The sequence below is a fragment of the Brachyistius frenatus genome, unplaced genomic scaffold (genome assembly GCF_029030835.1).
Source record: "Brachyistius frenatus isolate BFR_SWC_R1_liver_20210118 unplaced genomic scaffold, ASM2903083v1 Contig_146, whole genome shotgun sequence".
Lineage (NCBI taxonomy): Eukaryota > Metazoa > Chordata > Actinopteri > Embiotocidae > Brachyistius > Brachyistius frenatus.
The window spans coordinates 495,169-516,709 of record NW_027210745.1 but is presented as its reverse complement, the minus strand read 5'-3'; the positions used below and the strand labels follow the sequence as shown (position 1 = coordinate 516,709).

At 41.1% G+C, this 21,541-nt stretch overlaps 1 protein-coding gene across 1 annotated transcript in view; it reads left to right on the top strand.

The window, feature by feature from the left end:
* Nucleotides 1–21,541, top strand: part of col27a1a (collagen, type XXVII, alpha 1a) — a 67,502-nt gene that overhangs the window by 37,150 nt on the left and 8,811 nt on the right. Inside the window, exons 13-32 of the mRNA XM_069715698.1 lie at nucleotides 3,069–3,122; nucleotides 5,554–5,598; nucleotides 7,364–7,417; nucleotides 7,678–7,722; nucleotides 8,890–8,943; nucleotides 9,349–9,402; nucleotides 10,287–10,340; nucleotides 10,433–10,486; nucleotides 10,986–11,039; nucleotides 11,190–11,234; nucleotides 12,830–12,883; nucleotides 12,991–13,035; nucleotides 13,140–13,193; nucleotides 13,279–13,332; nucleotides 14,803–14,856; nucleotides 15,497–15,550; nucleotides 19,399–19,452; nucleotides 19,662–19,706; nucleotides 20,181–20,225; nucleotides 20,314–20,367. Coding sequence (XP_069571799.1) covers nucleotides 3,069–3,122; nucleotides 5,554–5,598; nucleotides 7,364–7,417; nucleotides 7,678–7,722; nucleotides 8,890–8,943; nucleotides 9,349–9,402; nucleotides 10,287–10,340; nucleotides 10,433–10,486; nucleotides 10,986–11,039; nucleotides 11,190–11,234; nucleotides 12,830–12,883; nucleotides 12,991–13,035; nucleotides 13,140–13,193; nucleotides 13,279–13,332; nucleotides 14,803–14,856; nucleotides 15,497–15,550; nucleotides 19,399–19,452; nucleotides 19,662–19,706; nucleotides 20,181–20,225; nucleotides 20,314–20,367 — 1,026 coding nt within the window. The remainder of the gene's footprint in view (nucleotides 1–3,068; nucleotides 3,123–5,553; nucleotides 5,599–7,363; nucleotides 7,418–7,677; nucleotides 7,723–8,889; nucleotides 8,944–9,348; nucleotides 9,403–10,286; nucleotides 10,341–10,432; nucleotides 10,487–10,985; nucleotides 11,040–11,189; nucleotides 11,235–12,829; nucleotides 12,884–12,990; nucleotides 13,036–13,139; nucleotides 13,194–13,278; nucleotides 13,333–14,802; nucleotides 14,857–15,496; nucleotides 15,551–19,398; nucleotides 19,453–19,661; nucleotides 19,707–20,180; nucleotides 20,226–20,313; nucleotides 20,368–21,541) is intronic.

Below are 21,541 nucleotides of genomic sequence, written 5' to 3'. Positions count from 1 at the left end.
CATGTGAAAATTTATACGGTCTGCATTTACGTCATTGTTTGAGTCAGCTCAGTATTTCCATGGCTGTTGGAAGGGTTAACGGCAGCCTGAGTACAGTGGAGTCCCACCAGCCGCATGTCGGGGTCTTGGTTGCAACAAGAAAAAGGCTTTTGTTGGAGTAGAGGGCCTTTGGTCCTCATCCCCCCTTTCCCCTCCCTCCCCCAGCATGGAGCCGAGCCATTTGGAGGAAGCAGTCAATTTCTGTTGTGTGTGTCAGATAGTGTTCAAAGTCAGTTTAACGGAGTGTTTCAGAAAGAGTGTGTAACCCTGAAAACACACTGCTGAGATCATTCTGCAGCTGTTGCTTATTGGCTTTTCAGTAAATAAGGCATTTATAGGCCAAAGCATCTGAACACACGCGAGCTGGTGTCTGCTTAGTGTGAGGCTTTTAGAAGTGAGGCTTATTCTGTAATTAGGCAAATGTTCATGAAGTAGCTGTGGATGCAAATTCACCATTTGTAAGGCTTTGTTTGCGTTTGATTTTTGTGTCGTGTGTGTGTGTGTGTTCTCTTCACTCAAGTAGGGCTGGATCATAAGACTCACTCGCAGTTTTTTTAGACACCGTTTCTGCCATGAAAACCTTGTTAAGTTTATTTTTAAAAAAACTAAAAGCACTCAAATTGAAGTGCTGTCATCACATCTTAGTCTTTTCCTGCTTGAGGCACATTGTGAATGATTGTGTAACTGAAGCATTTCTGCTTTTCAAGGCAGAAAGGAAAACAATGAAACATTATTTATACGTATAGCATTGCTCTGTAGGCTAACCGGCCTGTAAATATAACTGGAAAACAGGCATATCACCATCATTGTCCTCTGATTTCAGCGCTCCTTCATGGAAAATGGAAAGCTAGGACACTTAACAAGATGATCCCTGAGAGATCATCCCTCTCCTCCGTGATGGAGGAGCAAGAACAGAGGAACCACATGAACCTGAGCCAGACATTTTAATGGCCATAACTGCAGCGCTTGTAGTCGTTCGAGGAAACACACACACACATACACACGCAGCGTGATCTACTTAAGAGTGATGAGGGAATAGATATATCTAAAACAGGGAAGAGCATAAAAAGTTTCCGTGTGTTTTGCCAACAGTTTTCCATTTCACCCTAAGTTTTTTTTTGCATATATCTGTTCAGCAATGTTTGTCTGTTGGCCGTTCTCTTTATGTTGCAATTCATTTACATCAAACTCAGTGCTGCTGCTGTTTGATCCTACTTGAGTTTGAAGCAGACGAACAAACACAGTGGTCTGACATCATGTAAAAGCAGAAATACACTAAAAGCTCATATGACTGCCCTCAAAGGCTTTTAAAGTACTTGGCAAAGGCGCGATTCCCACATTTGTCCTCAGTTTGTACAGCAGCAGTGACAGCTGTGTACGATTCATCTTTTGGGTCACTGTTACACTTCATAGATTTCACTGTCATGCTTGTCCCAGCGTGCTCAATTTCTTAAAACTATAAAGCAGGTTCATGCATAACACTGACCCTACTTTAAAATGTTTTCTGGGGAGTTTAAACTTGCTCCAGAAGCCTGGTAGGGACAGAAAAGAGCTTCTTATGCAGCTAAAATCGCCTCATTGACCTGATGGGATGTTAGATTAGATTGAAGACAGGTGAATATTTACACAGAATCAATCTCAGGGATTTATTATTATTTTATTATTATGACATCAAAATGGCAAAATCACAGATTTTCTTCAGGAAATGAGCAAAAAACTCAAATACAAAGAGTTACATTGAGACAGCAGACCGTATTCGTAAACTGAATCAGAGATTAAAATAAATATACATGCTGTATATCGAAATCATCTCTGCTCTTACAGAAATAACTGACATTTTCTGGAGCTAACGGTAATTAGCTTTCTGAAACAATGCATTGAGGTCAGAACAGCAGAACCCAACCATTATGAATGTTTCTGAATGGTCTCGATTTTAAAGTGCGTTGGCTCTCGTGCTCTCTGCAGATGTGGTTTCTCTTTGCTGCACCACACAACTGTTAGCATAGCTCAGATTAGCTTCCCACTTACTGCTAAATGGACAGAGTAATTGCTTGGCTTCTCTTGTTGCATTTAGAAAGTGTACTCAGCCGAAGTAGAACAGTTGGCGACTCACACTGCAGCTGATAGATTTAATGCTTTTAAAAGGGTCATTATGCTTTTATTTTGTGCATATTTCAAATGAGTTTATGTTTAATGTTATATTTGACTCGGGGAAGTGATTGTAGTTGCTGTGCTATTACAGCAGAGCACTCTTGGTTGTGTAACAGTCAGCAGAATTTGTGAAAATGTCCTTTGCGAACTTGACTCTATGGTTAAAGACATAATGATTTACTCTATGTTTACTTTGGCGGGACTGAAGGACCAAAACGTAGACATACCCTTCTCCAGTGAAAATGTGACATTTCTGTGTTATTGTTGCAGTAGTATTTGCACAATGTATTTACCATTGCATTTTAACCGTCTACTGTACATTAAAGCGACTATTACCAAATTATTCTGATATTTACAATGCATCACATAACCTGTGGTCATGAAACCCAAGAATTATTCCCACGGTGCAGTTCCTCTCGCCTCGAAGGAGATTTACAGTCTCTTTCAGCTTGTTGTTTAGGTTTTCTGGTCCGTAAAGTCACTGTTTTGGTTCTCTCCCACAGTTCTTTCTCGTTCTGTTCTGCTGCATCAGGCAAATGTCAGTGACAAAGCTCTAAAAAGCAACTCTGCACTACCTGCTCAGCACCTGATTTTCTATCAGGAGTTCGTGAAAACCAAAATCAGAGCAGAAAGAAGTTAATATTAGACTTCTGGATAGCCAGAAACACTACTCTAATGAATAGTAGTGCTTTGCTAAATAAATGCACAAATGTTGCCTTCACAAATTTCTGATGAGCCAACATGTCCCAAAAAAAATTATTTTACAGATTTAAGAAAGCAGACATGTCAAGAAAGAGGACATGAATTTTACTGGATGTCTGAGTTTGTGTCACTGTTTGTGTGCAGCAAAACATAAAAGTTGCTCTCTCTGTTTTTAGGGGTTTCCGGGGGACTTTGGGGAGAGAGGACCACCTGGACCAGATGGAGAGCCAGTATGTCGCACGCTCAGTTACTCAAACACTCCTAAATATATAACAAATCTACATGCTCATATATCCAAACGCAGAGCAGTGGTTTCACTTACCCGCACACGAACACACTCCCCTGGTGTTTTAGTGCTGTGATATTTTGGCAGTGTTGGTGGTTAAATCATCTGGCAGTCCAGCAGTTTTCCTGTTATACGGTGATGTTTGAAGTTGCTCTGGACGAGCTTTACTACTGTATTTAATTTCATCCCATTCCCTCCTCCGTTGTAGATACTTTTACTTGGCCCTCGGTCTTAAAAACCTGCAGTGTTAAAGAGGGACCAGTTTGAAATGCTGCCTTTTCCAGTCACCGCTGTAAACTGGCCACCAACACACACATACAGTATTATTAGGAGGTGATATCCAACAATAGTGAACGATGTAATAGGATGTCATTTTGAGTGCTGGTTCCCAATTCCATAACGATAGGCCAGTAAACAGAGTCTGGAGCGGGGTTCTCTCCATATGGAAGACGTCAAAAGATTTGATCTCAGCATTTTGGTTATTTCAGGACATTCACTGTCATTCTTATAAATGTGACACTTCATCAGTCACAGTGGAAAAGTCTAAAATAAAAACACAGCAAGTCAGCAAGTTGTTCTTTGACACTCTGAATTACACAATACACACACAGCTCATTCATGTTTGAACAACCCATTCACTCACACATCTCTGACTTTTCCAAAGGTTCAGTCTTGTTGATCAGCCAACTGAACTGCTAATAAATCCTCTTAGCCCGGAGGCTTTTCTTCCACAGTGTAAATGACGTATTAAACTTGTCAGATGCTGGTCTATGTTTTCAATAATCTGCACAACAGGCTTATTGACTACAAGATGATAAGTTTTATTTATTTCTGCACCACACTTTGGTATGTCTACATGTGAGAGAAGAAAGTTTGGAGTGTTTTACTCCTGCAAAACAAAAGTGAAAGATGTTACAGTAGTACCGGTTCTCAGCTACGAAACCACTGTTCCAGATTGCTCCTTAATGCCTGCTTGCTGTGTTCAGTTTGAGCATGTACATGTGTATCCCAGAGGGCTAGTTACGTCCGTGAATATGAATTGTGATGTTTCGTTTCTATTGAACTTGTTTGAACTTTCTATTGATCTAATATTATATACTAGATTTTAAGACCTATGTCTTTTTGTAGGCCAAATTCCCTTCTCACAATGTTAATAACTGTGAAAAATAAGTTGTGTTCTTCCTTGTCCTATGCACCCCCCTTACACCAAGTTTTATGAAAGTTGGGCTGGTAATTTTCCGTGGTCTTGCTGGCAGATAAACAAACAACACTGAAAATGTAACCTCCTTGAGTCTGTAGCCACACTATTGCTTTATGAAGCTGTACTTCATCCTAATATAAATATGCAAAGAGAATGCTTACACGCTGTGTTTAGCAGTATCTTAGCTTAGCATCTTAACATGCTAACATTTGCTAATTATACGCAGATAAAATACTGGTGAGGTTGATGTGAAGGTCATTAGTTTTGCTGGTATATTGTCATAAACCAGTGATGATGGTGGTAGATGAAAAGTCAGGGGATGACTAAATAATGAATCATTTGAGGAATCAATCAGTCACCAGTGTCGGTGATTAAGTGTGATGACCCTTAATTCAAGCGTGTTTTTGTAAATGTAGTTGCAGCAGTGGTAGACTTTCAGCGCATATGGTGGTCAACGCTAATAGTTTCAAAATGAACCCCAGGTCTGCCCCCATTGATGCAACGACTAAAGACGATTACATATGGAGCGTGGCCTGACCCATACAATTCTTGCAGTGAATTTGGTCTGGTAACACCAGGCTAACATGAATTTACCAAACCATCCCATATTTTTTGAGACGTTTAACTAAAAAAGTCAACCTCATGGTGGCGCTAGAGGAAAAGTCAAGAATCACTATAACAAATTGTCTTGAAACGATAAATGCTTGGTGATAAGTGTTGAGGATATGTCACTGGATAAATGTAAAACTGTGACCTGCTGGCGGCGCTAGAGAACAAAAGGATCTCCATCATTAGGATACATCCTTCGGGATCGCCGAATGTCTATAAAAGTCTGTCTCTTTCTGTCTTTCATTTTTTGAGGTAGAACGAACCTGCATATTTGAAAGAGCCACAGGGGGACGATAGGCTCACATCCCCCTCCACCTTTACCTCAGACACACGCGCACACACACACACACACACACACACACACACACACACACACACACACACACACACACACACACACACACACACACACACACACATGCACACGGCCCCCTCTCATAAGCTGCGATGAACACTGAGCCACTCATCTGAGCATGTTTGTTTAAAAAAAACCAATAACCCACAAAACCTGCTCCTTCTCCCTCTCCCTTCATCTCACTGAGTCTCTCTCCTCCTCTCTGACTAGGGTGACATGGGAGCCCCCGGTCCAAACGGAGTTCTTGGACTTATTGTAAGTAGTAGTTTGTGTGTTTCTGTGTGTAGTCTGCTTGCTGCCGTCAATTCAAACATCCTCTTTTCCCACACGTACTCCACAAATACATAGCTTCGAAGGACTGTGTTTAAATGAAACCCAATATGCCTGCCTAATTGAAAAAACACCCTCAATTAGCGCTCATCATTTACATTGCCAGCCAGTTTGGTGAGAAACTAACCACTATGTGCAGGTTTTTTATCATTGTAAACATATTTAAAATAGTGAAATTATGGTTATAGGACGCCGAGATGGAGGACAAAGTTAAAGCCTGTATTATGTAATTCATTCATATCACTTCTCTCATGACAAACATTTTATTTATTAACAGTTCGATCAATCAAACAGACTCCAACAATGCATCCTGTTCTCCTCTTGAATCTCCCTCTTATTAACTATTTTTGGACAGGAACTGCCCCCCCTGCCTCCGCCCTCACCCACACCCCCACCCATCACCTTGCCCTCCAAGCCTGCCCAGCCCGACAGCCACATAATTGCATCTGATTATAATGTCTCCCTGGTTTCTCTTGTCGTGTCCCGTCTTCACCCGTCGCTGCCGCTCCTCCCGGTCTATTCTGGGCCACCGGTGGTGGTAGTAGGCCTGTAATTGGAGAACTCTCTGATTACAGCTCTGCTCTTGGCTCTGTGTCCTCTGCGTCCATCTGATCCGATGCTATAATGTACAGTACACGAGCGCAGCACTGAGCTGCACTTCAAGGATATAAAAATACAAACACCATCCTCTGGGGATTGCAGGCCCGCAGCTTTGGGTGAAGGCTGGCCGCTGTTGAAGAAGAGAAAGTCAAAATTCAGAAAATAGAAGAGATAAAGTATTCCTTTTACAAGCAGCCATATCACCTTTATTTTTTTTAGTTTCTCTCTGTCTGTCTTAATTTCTCCCACTTGTTGCATTCAACAGATGAAATATCAGTATGAACTAAAAACCCTGGGCTGCATCCACAAACCATCATCTTATTATTATTGTGCTTTGACATGATGGAGGTTGGAAAAGTTCTTATAGTTGCTCAGTGACTGAACCTGGGTGCCACTGCAGCAGACACTGATAACAAATCCACAAACCTGAATTCAATTGAAGACATTCTACAGGAGATTGTGTTTCTTCATGCATTTCTTGCGATTTGCGAGCAGGAAATATGCTGTTGATAGAAACAGTTAAGTATGAGTGAACCCTTTAGAGCCTTGCAGCAGTGGAGCCATAATACAAATACTGTTGTTTTTAGAGGCAAATCACTCTAATGGCATACGACTTCATTCTCAGGCGTTAGATTGCATTTGATTTTCCTAACTATGGAAGAAGAAACTTTCTACTTTCAAACTATCTTTACCAAATTAAGTGAGGGGCATCTTTGCGACATATCGTCTCTTGTCACACATGCAGATAGTACACTATTCAGAGAGACAAATATTTGATACACTGAGCCAAGGCCACCCTTTGATTCAGGCTTCAGATGAAGCACGAGCTTGGCTTCTGACTGCCAGATCTATTCATCCATCCCAAAATGGGTCATATATTATCATCCATTGTTTTGTGTTATGTGCAATGTGATCGCTGCATTGATAATCTGGAAGCAAAGACAATTAATTTAATCACATTTGCTCAATCCCAAAGTGAGATGGTGTGTGTGAATGTCAAGGGGCCTGAGCCTTGTGTTTATCTGTACTTTATGATGTAATATCACTAAATATGGATATGTTTCTTGTTTATCCCCTCCTCTGGCATCAGGGTGATATGGGGCCTGTGGGAGAGATGGGCCCTCCAGGACCTAATGGACTGAAAGTAATTTCACACACACGCAGATGGAAACCTTTTGCCTTCACTGTCTTCTCTTGCATTGTCTTGTTTGGACTGCCTTGTCTTTATTTGATGTGTGATATTAACCAAGCGAATGGAAAATAAGCTCGGCTGGAGATCGGAGTTTGGATAAGCTGCTGGTTAATATCTTTGTGACATCAGTGTGTATCCATGAGGATGAACTTTAGGTGAAGTTTGTCCTTAGGGGGTTGCCTTTCTAACCCTTCTGCCTGTGCTTGTTCCAGGGGGTGCCCGGAAACCCAGGAGAAGCAGGACTGAAAGGTGATAAGGTGATCTGAATATTCCTGTTATTGGCCTGTGTTTGAGCAGCATGTGATTAAAATGTACACCTTTGCATCCTCCTGTAGCAACTTCTGTCTAACCTTTAGAGATAGAGCATGCTTTCATCAGGTCCCACCTTCAACCACACTGATACAAATTTTTGATGAGTGTTGCAAGTTGTTTAAAACATGAATATTTGTCCTTTCTTTTGCCATTTTGATTAAATCTACTGTAGGAAACTACTCCTACCCCACCTTTAATTTTAGGCAGTCAGCTGGGAGGCCATTGAATGAAGTAGTCCTTTAAATAATAGACTTACAAAGTACTTTATAAATAAGTTTTATAAGTGTCTTCTGTATAGAAAACACAGATAAAAACAGACAATAATGATTGGAAAAAGTAACAAATTATCACGACAATGCCAGAAGATAGATGAGTTTTTGAGATCCTCTATGTCTGTTCTCACTTTGACAAAGTGAGTTTTTGGGAGGTGCTTTAAAGGTCTCTGCAACAGTATCTGAAGATGTTGACAGAGATATAATTTTTTTGGATTGAAGCAGAAGGCCAGCAGTAAATTCTTAAGCAATCAGTCTGTATTTACTGCAGTTGGCTGACATTTCTCCTGCTAAAACCAGAACAATGCGCAGTTGAATGACTGAGCCTGAAGGAGATAAAAGCACAAAGTACCAAATCTGCCAGTGGCAGAAACGATGTTAAGAATGTGCCTGATTCAAACTGCCTCATTTACTTACTTAACATTTTTTTCTGAGTGTTCTGTGTACAAGATTAAATTAACATTAGGCGCTTAACGCTTTGTATTTGAACTGAAGCTCTGCAGCTCAGAGCTAAAATAATTAATACTCTGTTATCACTAATTTGTCGAATACTGGCTCAGTCTGTAAAACATGTGTGATAACAGAATGGAGCAATCGCTATCAGACAGATTGACACCACATGAAAAACTTGGCTAATGCAGTGAACTACATTCATTGTGTATGAATGCTCATAATGTACAGCCTGCTAATGAGAATTGTCTGTTGAAGAAAGCTGAATGCGATTGACATAGTGGAAAGTTACAGCTCCCCCTAATGTTCTTCTATTTTTTCTTTCTCTCTGTCCATACCTCGTCCGTCTTCCTGCGTGTGTTCGTCTCCTCCTCCTCCTCTCTCCGTCAGGGTGAACTTGGGATTCCTGGCGACCAAGGGGAGATTGGGTACAAAGGAGACAAGGTAGATCACCTCTGCAACACATTTGTACACGCTGTAAATGCTCACATATCATCTCCCTCCCCATTCTCCAACCTCATCAGCCCCTGTCCTGCACGCAGCCTCCAATACTAACATATCCCGAGTTACACAGACTTAGCTGCAGAACTGTCTTTGTAAAATGACTTAGCCAGATGTTTGCTGTCCAGGTTATGGAAATTCTTATGTTAACCCTCCTCATTTGTCTCTCTGTGTCAGCAAAATCTAACCCATCATAGAAGAGAGTGGCCCCAAGAGATAACACAATCCTGAGCAGACTCATGCATGTCTAATGTCTGTTTCCCGAGAAAAGAAATCAGTGCTTTTCTGCTTCTGAATCCTGTCTGACTGTCTGTCTTAGTTTTTATGTGTTTTGTTTTTATTGAATAGGGCATCCAGGGGGCGCCAGGGTTACCAGGCATCCATGGGAAACCAGGACCACAGGTTAGTTCTGGTGTGGCTTTAATAACCCGGAATACTTTAAAATGCCAAAATGTGGACATAACACTTTTTATCTAAAGGATTGGGGATTGGTTCAGTGTTTTGGGAGATCCGCTTATTCGCTTTCTTGCCAAGAGTTAGATCAATATAGCCAGCAGCGAGTTGGCGTAGTTTATCATAAACACTGGAAATGGGGGGGGGAACAGTTAGCCTGGCTTTGTCCAAAGGTATCAAAATCTGCCCGACCAACATCTGGTTTGTTCAGTCTGTACTGTTTCAAATGTTTTCAACTCAAGAGCAAACAACTTTTTACAGGGGGTTATGTGCTTGGCTGTAATTTCCAAAAATTATGTTGACACCATGAAGTTGCCAAGCAACCATTAGAGAGTCCAGGAAGTCACTGCTCCCAGCCAAGAAATTGTCACCTGCATAGAGTAGTCTCCCAGGACGCCTAGCCCGACCTCTTTTCAAAATACTTAACCTTTTATTATTTCGTATGAATAATACTCAAATTAAAAACATTTTAAACTTCTGAAGAACTGCTGTTTCTCTCATGTGTTACTTTGTTCATTTTTGTTTTAGTATATTTTTGGGGAGTATATTTGTTCATTTTTAGACTGGTTTTTGTACATGCTAATTAATGAGTCTCAGAGATGCTTGAGAGTAGATTATGTTACCTTCAGACAGAGCCAAGCTATCTGTTTCCCATTGTTATCCGTCTTTGTGCTAAGCTAAGCTAACCAGCTGCTGCCTTTAACCTTAGATTGACAGATAAGCAAGTTCTATTGACCCTCTCATCTAATTCTCAGCAAAAAAAAAAAAAAAAGTGATGTATAATTTATAAAATATCAAACTATTTCCCATGTTTTCCTTTGTCTTTTTTACAGGGCAAGATCGGAGAGAGAGGCCCTGATGGTACACCCGGACCGCCAGGTCCTGAGGTTTGTATTTGCTCCTTCAGTTCTGCCTTGAATGTGTCAGTTTGTATTTTACAGAGATAATAAAAATCAAATCTTTTGATTAATCACGACAGGGTTTCCCTGGTGACATGGGACCACCGGGAGAGAACGGCCTTGAAGGACCAAAGGTGAGAAAAACCATCATCTCGGCTGAGTAGTTGAATATACATGTCTGACACGAAACAGAACACAGCTAAGAATCTACAGCCGTGCTATCAGAGGCACAACAGTGCTTTAAGTTAAATTTACACAATAACAATGCTTACATGCTGATGTTTAGCGGGTATAATATTTACGCTTTGGCTTGTATTTAATAATTAGCGGACAAGGCTGGTTATATGTCATTAGTTTTGCAGATATTTGGTCATTAACCAAAGTATTCAACAAATTAAAAGTTTGTGCAACTTATTGCATTTTGTTTTTAAAATTCAGGGAATCACCAGTGTCATCAGAATTCATCCTCTGTGGACCTTAAATGTCTTTCCTTAATTTTCACAGCAGTCCATTCAATCTGACCTACTTTCATTACAGCCACTACTGCTGCTAGTTTAGAAAAACAACATATATATAAGGACTACATTTATCTTTACAATTTAGGTTTAATATTACTGTCTTTTACTATTCCAGGGAAAACTGGGGGCCAGAGGTTTACCAGGGCCACGAGGGGTGCCTGGCTTGGAGGTAAGTCTGTCAGACTCTGCCCACATTTGAACAACCACAAAGCGCCAGAAAGGCTTTAACATTTTTATGACACAAGGCTTTTCTTTGCTGAGGGGACACTTTATGTCCCCAAACGCAAGTCATGCTAAGATCAATATCATCTGTTTCCAGGGAGACGAGGGCCCGATCGGTCCACCAGGCCCAACAGGACTCGAGGTGAGTTATTAGACAAACACCTGTTGTTGCGTGGCTGGCGGGAAGGTAGTAGAGACAGAGAAGATAGCATGGATCACTGTTAAGGCCTTTTAACTCATGCACGGTCACTTCACACCAGTATAACATGTCTAAGAATAACATGTTGTACATGTATGTTTGGCCAAAGAAAAAATTATTCAGTATGTGTCTGTTTACACCTGTAGTAATCATTAAAGAAGTATGAAGCCAAATCTGTTGCAAGTTGGCTGTTAACTTAACTAACTCTCAATATCTATCAATATCTAAGTTAGAAGAACAGTGAAACCTTCACATGGTGTTTTTTCGCCTTCATACTCAGCAGCCTGTATTGTTTAATTATGCATCCCTGTTATGCCACGGTGGGAGTTCTTCTGAAATGTATCAGAAGTGATAAAGTAGGTCGTCATTGGGGATTTTTCTTCGATTGCATTCGTGAGAAGTTTTAGATATGTATCCGGTCATGACAAAGAACTGCATGCAATCCTTAATTTTGGCCACTTGGGGGTGATAACTGCCATCGCCATGTTTATAGGTGTCAAGATTTATAGCTGCCATAAAGTGCTGGAAGATGGTAACAGCCACTGCAGAAACAGACTTGTTGACTTCATTTTCCAAATGCGTTATTGAATGATAAAGAAAATAGATTATTTAAATTATAGATATGCTTTCAAACTTACTTCTCTGACATAAAACTAAATCATTATTCCAGAGTCTACCTGTTTTCTTGTTTCCTCTGTACTTTCTTTGACTCTGACTCCCACCACGCTCACACGCCTCCCACCCACCCGCCCTGTCTCATTCTCTGACCCCCTCCTTATCCGTTGTCCAAGGGGAAGTGGTGTATGACTCCTTTGGGAGCTGCGATTGATCTCTGGCCAGGAGCCACGGGTCCTCCTCCTCCTGCACCTCCTTAGCCAGTTGTCTGTCTTTTAGCTCCACTGCTGCGAGCAGAATGACACCCTCGCTTCCTTTTTTTTTTTTTTTTTTTTTTTTTTTTTTAATCTTTTCCCACACATTTGCTGCTCATTCTTGGTACAGTGTATGTTCTTTTTCTGAGCATTTCTTTCTTTCTTTTGTTAATATGGTCTAAATCTGAATCTAAATCAGGTGATAAGAATTTACAAATCCTAGAAAGTTCACATTAATTCTCATTCTATGACACAAATGTGCTTTAACAGTGTGTCTGAGGGAAATAAAGTTTCAGCCTGTACTTCTATTTGGACTAAAATTTGGAATTGTTGAGTCACGCAATCTTCAGGAGGTATTGCTAGTAAAAGAAGCACTTACCCCCTTTTTAACTCTAGGAATGACTGTCTGTGCAAGAGGAACATTACAGTCATTGAACACTTTTCACCGCTTGCCAAAATGTACTGTCAGCATTACCGGTACACTCCACTATGTATTTCACCATGTGTGCATTGAGCTGCAGGATACTTCCCTGTTCTCTCTCCAAACTGTCATCTCATAGGAAACAGATCCTTTACATTCGCTGAGAATTTGTGATGAATGTTAATGATGCATGAACTGGCATGTGAATGTCTGTTATTCATCGCTCTGTGCTACGTTTTTTTTTTCAGGGCAGAATGGGCAGAAAAGGATTTCCTGGGAAGATTGGGCCGGAGGGACTTAAGGTGAATAAAAATACATTCAATCATGATTTTGTTTTCTCCTTTTCCTGAAGATGTAGAAGAACATTGAATTGACCATTATAAACTAATAGTATATTTGTATTTCGCAGGGGGAGGCCGGTATCACAGGAAATGTTGGAACCATGGGAGAAAGAGTAGGTCATCCTGACACTGACACTTCCTGTGCTCTTTTCAGTCCAATCCATTTATCCAAATGTCTGTCCGTTCATCCATCCAACACAGAGTGTTTGTGTTTCAGGGCTTGGTGGGTTTCATCGGACCTGTGGGAGAGGCGGGACTGGCAGGAGAGAAGGTAAAAACTAATCTTCCCGTGCATACATTTATTTGAGCTGTCCTCACAAGTTTACTCTAAATGAGTGAATGTTGTGCATTTTTAGGGGGATCGAGGGGAGATGGGCCTTCCCGGACCACCTGGAGAAAAGGGATCAACGGTAAGAAATAATGAACAGTGCAGAGCGGCGGCATCTCAATTTAATTTTTTTTAAAAAGCATTATTTGTGACTTGAATTTTCAAAGATGGTGATTTGTCTTTAAGAAAATCCTCAGGATGGTCATCTTAAACTAAACTGTGTCTTTTATTCCCATGGGAATATACTCATGTGGAGGCTTAGGTCAATACAAATAGGAGGAAAGGAAGCACATCACCTCGTGGATGACTTAGTGGCATGTTTTCTAAGCAGTGGTTTAGCACTTGGCACGAGGCCTTTAGCAGGAAAAAGTTGTCACATTGGATTAAACAAAGGAGGAAATAACTCCAATAGATTCTTACAATGATTTACCTTCCTGGTGGTATTTAATGGGCACAGGAAGTACTGACTTTTCTTAAATATCAATGCTGCTGGGATGTGCTCCAGACGTCCCTCAATCTTCGGTCAGCAGAAGGTCTGAATGATCCCCCAAAGTTTCATGAGCTCAAGTCTTCCCTTCTCACACACTTACATGCTCCTTCAAACAGCAAGTGGCCTCATTGTCATGTCGTACTTTATCTTATAATAAACTGTCTAATGTATATGACAGGCTGGAGTGGATAAGAATTTAGTCATCATTCTTGCTGAAACAGAGAGAAGTTTCCTGCTGGCTGACAGCCAGTTGGATTTCTCTGAGGACACACACACACACACACACACACACACAGACATTCCCACACACACTTATAAGGACGTTCTGTGTTGGCCCGCTCCCCCAGCTGCAAAACAGAAACAGACCCTGTGGAAAAGACTGCATCATACCAAGTGAAGGGAGCTGACCAGCAGACATCCATAGTTGCGAACAGAGAGCTCATACTCTTAGACATCTATGTTTTATTCTCATGGATGGATGACATCAGAGCTGCCTACTGTGCTATAGGTTTGCCTAATGGATGGATTTTATTGCACTCAGTTGTTCTGAGCCGTCTGACTGAAATAACTCCCCATTATACAGTTATGCTTTTACAAATGGCCTGGCCAAAAACTGAGGCCCAATAAAAAAAAGGAGGTTTTCTGATATAAAATCATCCCCTTAGGCAGTCTGTTATTCTCTTTGCCCGTTACTTTAATTGTTACGTAAATGTGCTTTCCAGTGCAGAGAGGATCTCTGCAGATGTATGTTTGTATGAACAGTGCACATGTGTGAGAAAGTAATGCAACTTATGAACTCCAAAAAATCCAATGCAATTTAGAGAATTCAGAGTCATTTTTTGTCTTCATGAATTATTTAGTCACATTTGAAAACTTGCTCCTTAAAAATGTCACTCCAAAGTGTGAGAGTATCATATCTTGTGTTGTGTATCAACAAAAAATGTTCCCTACTGTCATTATTGTTCCCAAATCCTTAGTCTTATTGGAGTTAATGGTTTGTGTAATGCTGTTTTGTGTCAGTTGTAATCTAAGCACTGTGCATGTGTTTGTCTGTGAACATAGGGTCACCCAGGGACACCAGGTGAGACCGGACCTACTGGACCACCAGGAAGACCAGTAAGTCACCACTGTTTTGCACACTTTGTGTTTTCTTTTTACTCAGTCATAGTTCCTTGTGGTACTCTGCAGTAAAATCGAACTGAATGGTGGTTGAGCACCAGATTTCTTTCAGTCTCTGTGTCTCTACACAAAAGGTATCTTTTCAGCAGCTGATGATAGTAGCATGTAGTCTTAATAACCCACAGTCTGCTGCAGAGGTTTCTCTGAGCATTATGAGAGCTGGCAGCCTCCTGCTGAACCTGCATTACCCTTCTGTCAGTCAAAAGCCCAACACCTATAACCAATTAGAAGCTGCCCCCTGTTTCCCCTTGCCGTGTCGTTGCCGTGGCTGGGTTTGACAGGAGAGCGGGTCGAGCACTGGTTTAAGGTGGGGGCCGGTGAACCACCAAAACAAACATAAATACGGGGCTTTGGGGTGCAGCAGGACAGGATTCCAGAGCAGACCCTTTAATTGGTGTGAGTGACAGATCTAACAACAAACCCTGTAGTGTGTTCCCGAGGTCAGGCTGCCCCCCAGGGTCAACAGCCAGGGGGGCTCTATGGTCTGTCAGTGTAAACCTTTGTTTTATCTCTCCTTCCCATTTTCCTCCCCCCTTCTCTTTCGTCTTTATCCCCCCTTTTCCCCTTTGTTCATCAGGGACCTCCTGGAGCGTCTGGGCCAGCCGGTACCAGAGGACCTAAAGGCTTGCGGGTGAGTTTGAAGGTTCCCACTGGTTGTTTTTGCAGCTTAGGTGTTGACTGGTGCTCTGGAGTCATGCATGTCATTGTGTCCAGCCTTAAAAACAGATCATAAACTTGGCAAAAGCATATGCATACACATTGCTTTCTGTCTTGCGTACGCTGTGATGTGTGTTTTTTATAGGAGCTGTGCGCTACTGCTGTTGTTGAGCCGTTGGAAAACATCAGCGGGTGAACATAATGAAGTGATATGGAGTTCCCTCTGAACTGATGTCATGTGTGTTTAATGGACTTGGGTGCTTGCATAGCACATACGAGGGTTCAGTGAAGAAAAATGAGTCCGTTTCATCCCTTTCAGAAGTCAATGCTCATTATAAGTGCTGGACGAGCTCCAGCGATGTAAAACAAACAAGTAATTTTTTTATTCCATACAAACCGAACAATGACTGCTGGTTAGAGGAAGGCCACCGTCGTCAGTCCAGCTCCACCACTTCTCTTGTGGTTGGAAAATGTGACCTGGCTTTTGTGGCTGATCTGGAAGCTGCTTGCAGATGAAAAATGGTGAACTGGGGAAACAGGATTTATGGGAGGATTAATAAAAGCATGCATCAGCTTTTTTTTAATCATTCTATTTTAACAAAGGGCTCATTCAATAATAACAACAACACTATTTTTGCCTTTGAACCTTTTTAGAATCATTTAGGCAGCTTAGTGATACTTCTACAGTGATCGGAGCGACCAGTGTTCGACTCTACACCTGTGCTTTTTCTGTTAAAACCTGTTAAACAGTTTCTCAGTTGTGTGGAGAATGGAAATCTAGCAACATAAACTCAGCATAGTTCAACAGAAGAAGATTACCAAACGTCGATGATGCCAGTAACAACACTGGGATTTGTCGAATTCCAGCTTTGCAGTCTCAATAAAAAAGGGAAACTGTATACAACTCTGGAGATGTACCTGGATAAATACCATCAACAGAAGTTTCAAACCAGATCAGTCATGTTGCTCATAAAACCTCTGGAACAACATCAAGCAAATAAATTCTTGAACTCTCAATTCACATAAGCATTTTCAGGTGCATTCAAAGTAAATATACTGTAATGGCAATAACAATGATTTCAGTGGAAGACGATGACAGTGGGTGTATTAATGTTTGTGCTCAGTTCTGTTTGACAGTTTTGAACACACCTTTCACTCATGTGAAGTGCAGATCCACCCGTCGTCCTTTTTCAAAGGTTTTTAAGAGATGAGTTTTATTGCCGTGGTCCTCTATGCTAGCGAGAAAACAGGATGAAATAGCACCGAGCTTCTTCATCTGAAACATCCAGGAGAGATGGGCCTCGCCATGGTTGGCCTGGACACACTGCAATGTCTCAAGCTGTGTTTTCAGTTAATACTAATGTCAGCAGCTTCCACTGCCAGTAAATCTGCCTGCTGCTTCATGACTTATGTTGGCTAGTCCAAGATTAGAGCCCTGTGTGTTGCAAGCCAGGAGACATAGAGGTCGTTCCTCTTACAGACTCTGTTACCAGCTGGGATCTTACATGTGTGCAACCGCAGACTCACACACATCTCACCCCCACCGCCTCGACACACAAAAACTCTGTGTCTGCAAGAAATGCAACAGCTTTTAGAATAAAAGTTTTTAGGGGATTCTGTATTTACTTTGTTCGATGTCGTAAATAAACACAAAATAATATGGATTTACTTTGAGAGGTCCGGATTTATATTTAACAAACAAAACCCAATAAAGTCAAGTTTAAGACAAATAATTTAATGCCCCATTTGAAACAAACAATTAAATACGACGGTTTAAATGATGCTCTGTCATTAGAGACAAACCAATTAAATGATGCTCTAATTATGCCTACATGCTCGATGCTTGACTAAATGCTTGACATCATGTCCCTGGTGTGAGGGTGAGCGCTGAAAGTGACATCATCATGTCTCTTGTGCTGAGTGTGTCTGCGGTGTGAAGGGTTTTTAAAGGCTTCGAAACAGATCTCAAAGTTGCTGTTGACAAGACTTGTCTCTGAGAGAGCATCATCCCATGCTGTTTAAGAGCGATAAAAGGGATGAATCTCACAGTTCTGTTGTAAACTGAAGTAGTTTTCTTATTTTGCCCAGTGAAGCAGTACATGTTTAAAAGCTTTGTATTTTATGTCTGCATCTGCCAAAATTGGAATGATAATCTATTAATTCCACTACAGGAGAGGCTCGATGTTCTCTGCAATAAAGTGGAAAATATATGTGCATATATATTGGCATTGGCAATCAGCCAGAAGAGTCGGAAAATATTGCCATGTTGGACACAGGCAAAAATAAAACCAACATCGTGCATCCCCACTGCACATAAAAAAACAGAGTCATGCTTGAATACAACTTTTAAGGGTAAAATGAGACTGTATACAACTCCAAACTTTTACACAGATTTTAGCACCATATGTCTTTTACATGTAAGCTACTTGAAGCAAAGGGCCTTAATGTTGACAGAAATGTTACATCTGGCTCCACTCATATGGCACCGGACTGTTTTCTAACATGGAAATATTGCCGAACCAGCAACAACAGATACAACTGCATGTTGGCATCACATTGCAGGACGTTGGTACAACTGCCGTCTCGGCGTCTGCTTTTTATTTTCACGTGTTAGGAATATTCAAACTTGTTGACTCAAACTTGTGGCTGTCAGACGAACCATGCTTTGTCTCTAATAACTCCTTGTGACGTCTAACCAGCTCCTCCGCTAATGTTTTCCATATTGAGTAGCATATTAATCCCATCATGCCTCCCTCTCAGCAGTCTGTGGTTATTATTGAGCTGGTTTAAATTCATGTGGATGATGCTGATTGTTTTGAATTCATTGTTCCCGGTGTTCCTCTTCTTCCTCAGGTCTGCCGCTCCTGTTTATGTAACTTAATGTAATTGGTTAACTTTTAAGCATAATATTTGAGTCTTTTTCCATGGCTGGATAGGATAAAATATTTTTCCCTACACATCGGCTAATCAGGCTATGTAAACGCAACCAGCGGGTAGCAGGTACCCCAGACAGGAATGTTAATGAGCAGTGCTCATCCAGCTCTATGTATAATAGGCTTATAGCACTTCAGCTAGCGGTGTTCTCCGTGGGCCAAACTCCCACTGTGCAGCCATCAATCACAACAAGGCCTCCTTTGTGAATATGTCATGTTATATTTGTTTTCTCCTTTGGAATTATTAGTAATCCCTAGAAAATCACAGTTAACCACTTGTTATTTATAACCACTGTTAGCTGGGATTTACCCATAAAGTGTCACATTCATCATCAGTCATAGAGCATCTGGGCAGTGTCACAGAGGCAGCATCTTCCAGAGCATAGAAGAGAAACTTTGTGCAGGTGCAAAGCAGATGGACCGTATTGGTCCACTGCCTGGCTCCCATTTATTATCACTGCTCACTAGGCTAGCGGGCATTTAAGCACTTTAGATTGAATGTGTTTGACAGTCGCACCCATGTAATCTAAACAGTGTGTGTGTGTGTGTGTGTGTGTGTGTTTCAGTGTGAACTGTATGTGTGTGTGCCCCAAACATACTATTAAAATCATTTAAGTAACAGATCAATGACTTTCAGTGCAATGTGTGACACCCTACAGAGAGGTCATGAAGCTGATTTTATGCACACATTCACGTAAACACACACATTTATACTTGCTTTCTTATTTATCCCGATGAGTGCAGTTTACCGTAACCCTTCCACGGCCTCCTGCATGTGGGCACTCTTGGTGTCAAACTATTCAGAGCTGTTTGTTTACGGTGTGTCGTGGCCGTCTGGCAGTGTTACAGTGACCTCTGTTGGTGAAGTGACAGCTGTCTTGTGTTTCAGGGAGCGATAGGGCCCGACGGTCCAACAGGAGAGATGGGATTAGAAGGAAAGAAGGTAAGAATGCCACTTTCACGAAATCAAATTGTGCAGATGCAAGAGTAATGGCCATAAAACAGCACAAAAATATTTAATTCAACATACATAATAGATTCTTAAGAGGGGAAATGGATCCTGTAGCAAGCTGCACATCTTCTCCTTCCACTCAGAAGGCAGAAAATAAATGCAAAGCTGGCATGTCTTGACATCCTTCTCTCTCTCCACAGGGTCTTGATGGTCCTCCAGGAAAAATAGGTTTCCCTGGACCACAGGTAAAACACTGGGGTACTTTTTATACTTTTCCACTCCTCCCTCTCATATATTTGTTGGTGCTTATGTTCCTCTGGAGGGGTGAGACATCAGCATGATTTAGAAGACCTACATGATACCAGCAGTGTGGAGGGCCTCAGTCAGAAACAGCATATTACTCTGGAGGAGATATCTGTGACTGGGATTCTTTTTTTTTTTGATGGGATTTTAGATTATTTACTCTGCCTGAAATTAAACTTCAAAAATTTTGGGGCAAACAGAAAGAGATGGAGAAAGACTTGAAAGGAGAGAAAAGATTGTATATAAAAAGATAGAAACTGTCTGAAATGAGGCATAAAAGTTCCTGTAAATCTCTCCATATGAGTTTATGTAGTTTCCTAGTTAAGAACAGGTTTGTATTCTTATTTTGTGAAGGTCAGGGATCCTGCACTGATAAACTTTGTCCTAATTAATCCTGTCTTACACTATCCCTCCAGGGAAAGATCGGCGAGCCAGGGGAAACTGGGCCAAAAGGTTTTCCTGTGAGTTCATTATGCTCATATGTACAAATACGTGTTGGTGCTGGTGTGTCTACCTGTACTCTGAACTCACTGACCTCTCTGTCTCCAGGGGATACAAGGGCCTTCGGGACCTCCAGGGGACAAGGGAATAGCGGGCGAGCCGGTATGAGCCCTCTCTCCGTCCTTTCACATCTTTCTCTCCTGCTTCCTCATCCCCTTGCATTGTTGCATCTCCCCTATCATGTCTTGATGTCTTCAATTGCCTCAGTGTTTGTTTTGCTCTCACTTCCCTTCAATTTTGTTGGCCCAATTTTTTGAAGTATCCTCACTTCCAGCTCATCAAACTTTTCCTCTCCCCTCTTCAGAAAGTCTTGTTAGCTTCTCTCTGGTACCAAACGACAGCCTGGTTCAATCTACCAAGTCATGTTTGCTCTAACATATAACAGCCAGGAGGTAGTTTATGTGACATATTTTAGTGCTTATTAAAAATATATTTGCCTGCATTAAATGTTTCCTGCAGAGCAGCCAGGGAGTTGTCTCATCCTTTACACATCTGCTCTGTAGTGGCAGGAAACTGAACTGCAAGCTCACTGGGAAAAATTTATAGAACTGTTAAATGGTTGAACTTGCAAGCACAACAGATTTGATTATTGCCATAATGGGTACAATCTTTAAACGATTTGCTGTCCTTTATGTGGTTTTATTTTATGAGCTGAGCAGAAATAGAGGCACAGAAAATATGTCAGTTTGTAGCTATGCTGAAATTAGCTCGGCATTATTAGAGACAGACACCTAGCGTCTCTTTGTTGTTGGTATCAAAGAATCACACTTTATATTCTCCAGCTTCCTATAAAATGAAACCTACATCTCTATTCTAATCTCTCATTCTGCATACTTTATACAGTAGACTGTTTGTACCTAAGGACAAATTAGCATTTTAATGGTTCATATACATTTGCATGATCATGTTGACAGCATGCTATGAAATATATTTTCTTCTACACACTTTTGTGCATTGTAAAATGAGATTAAGCAGAGGCATTAATTAATTCTGAATTATATATATATAGTATATCCTGTTAAAATCCTTCCTTGTCGTTCGCTGTAGTTTCATCTGTGCTGCACAGCTGCTTTTGCTGACAGACAATACAGTTCTGAGTCCTGTTGTTAACTTACTTTGGGCCTGTAGCCAGGAATATGAATAAGAGACTCCACAGGTGACTTCAGTTATATCATTAATATTGTTTGGACTGGATGCAAGTCAGCCATAGAGCGAAACATTATTCATTTACACTGAGGTTGATATGGCAAAGCATCAGTGTTTTAGAAGTACAATT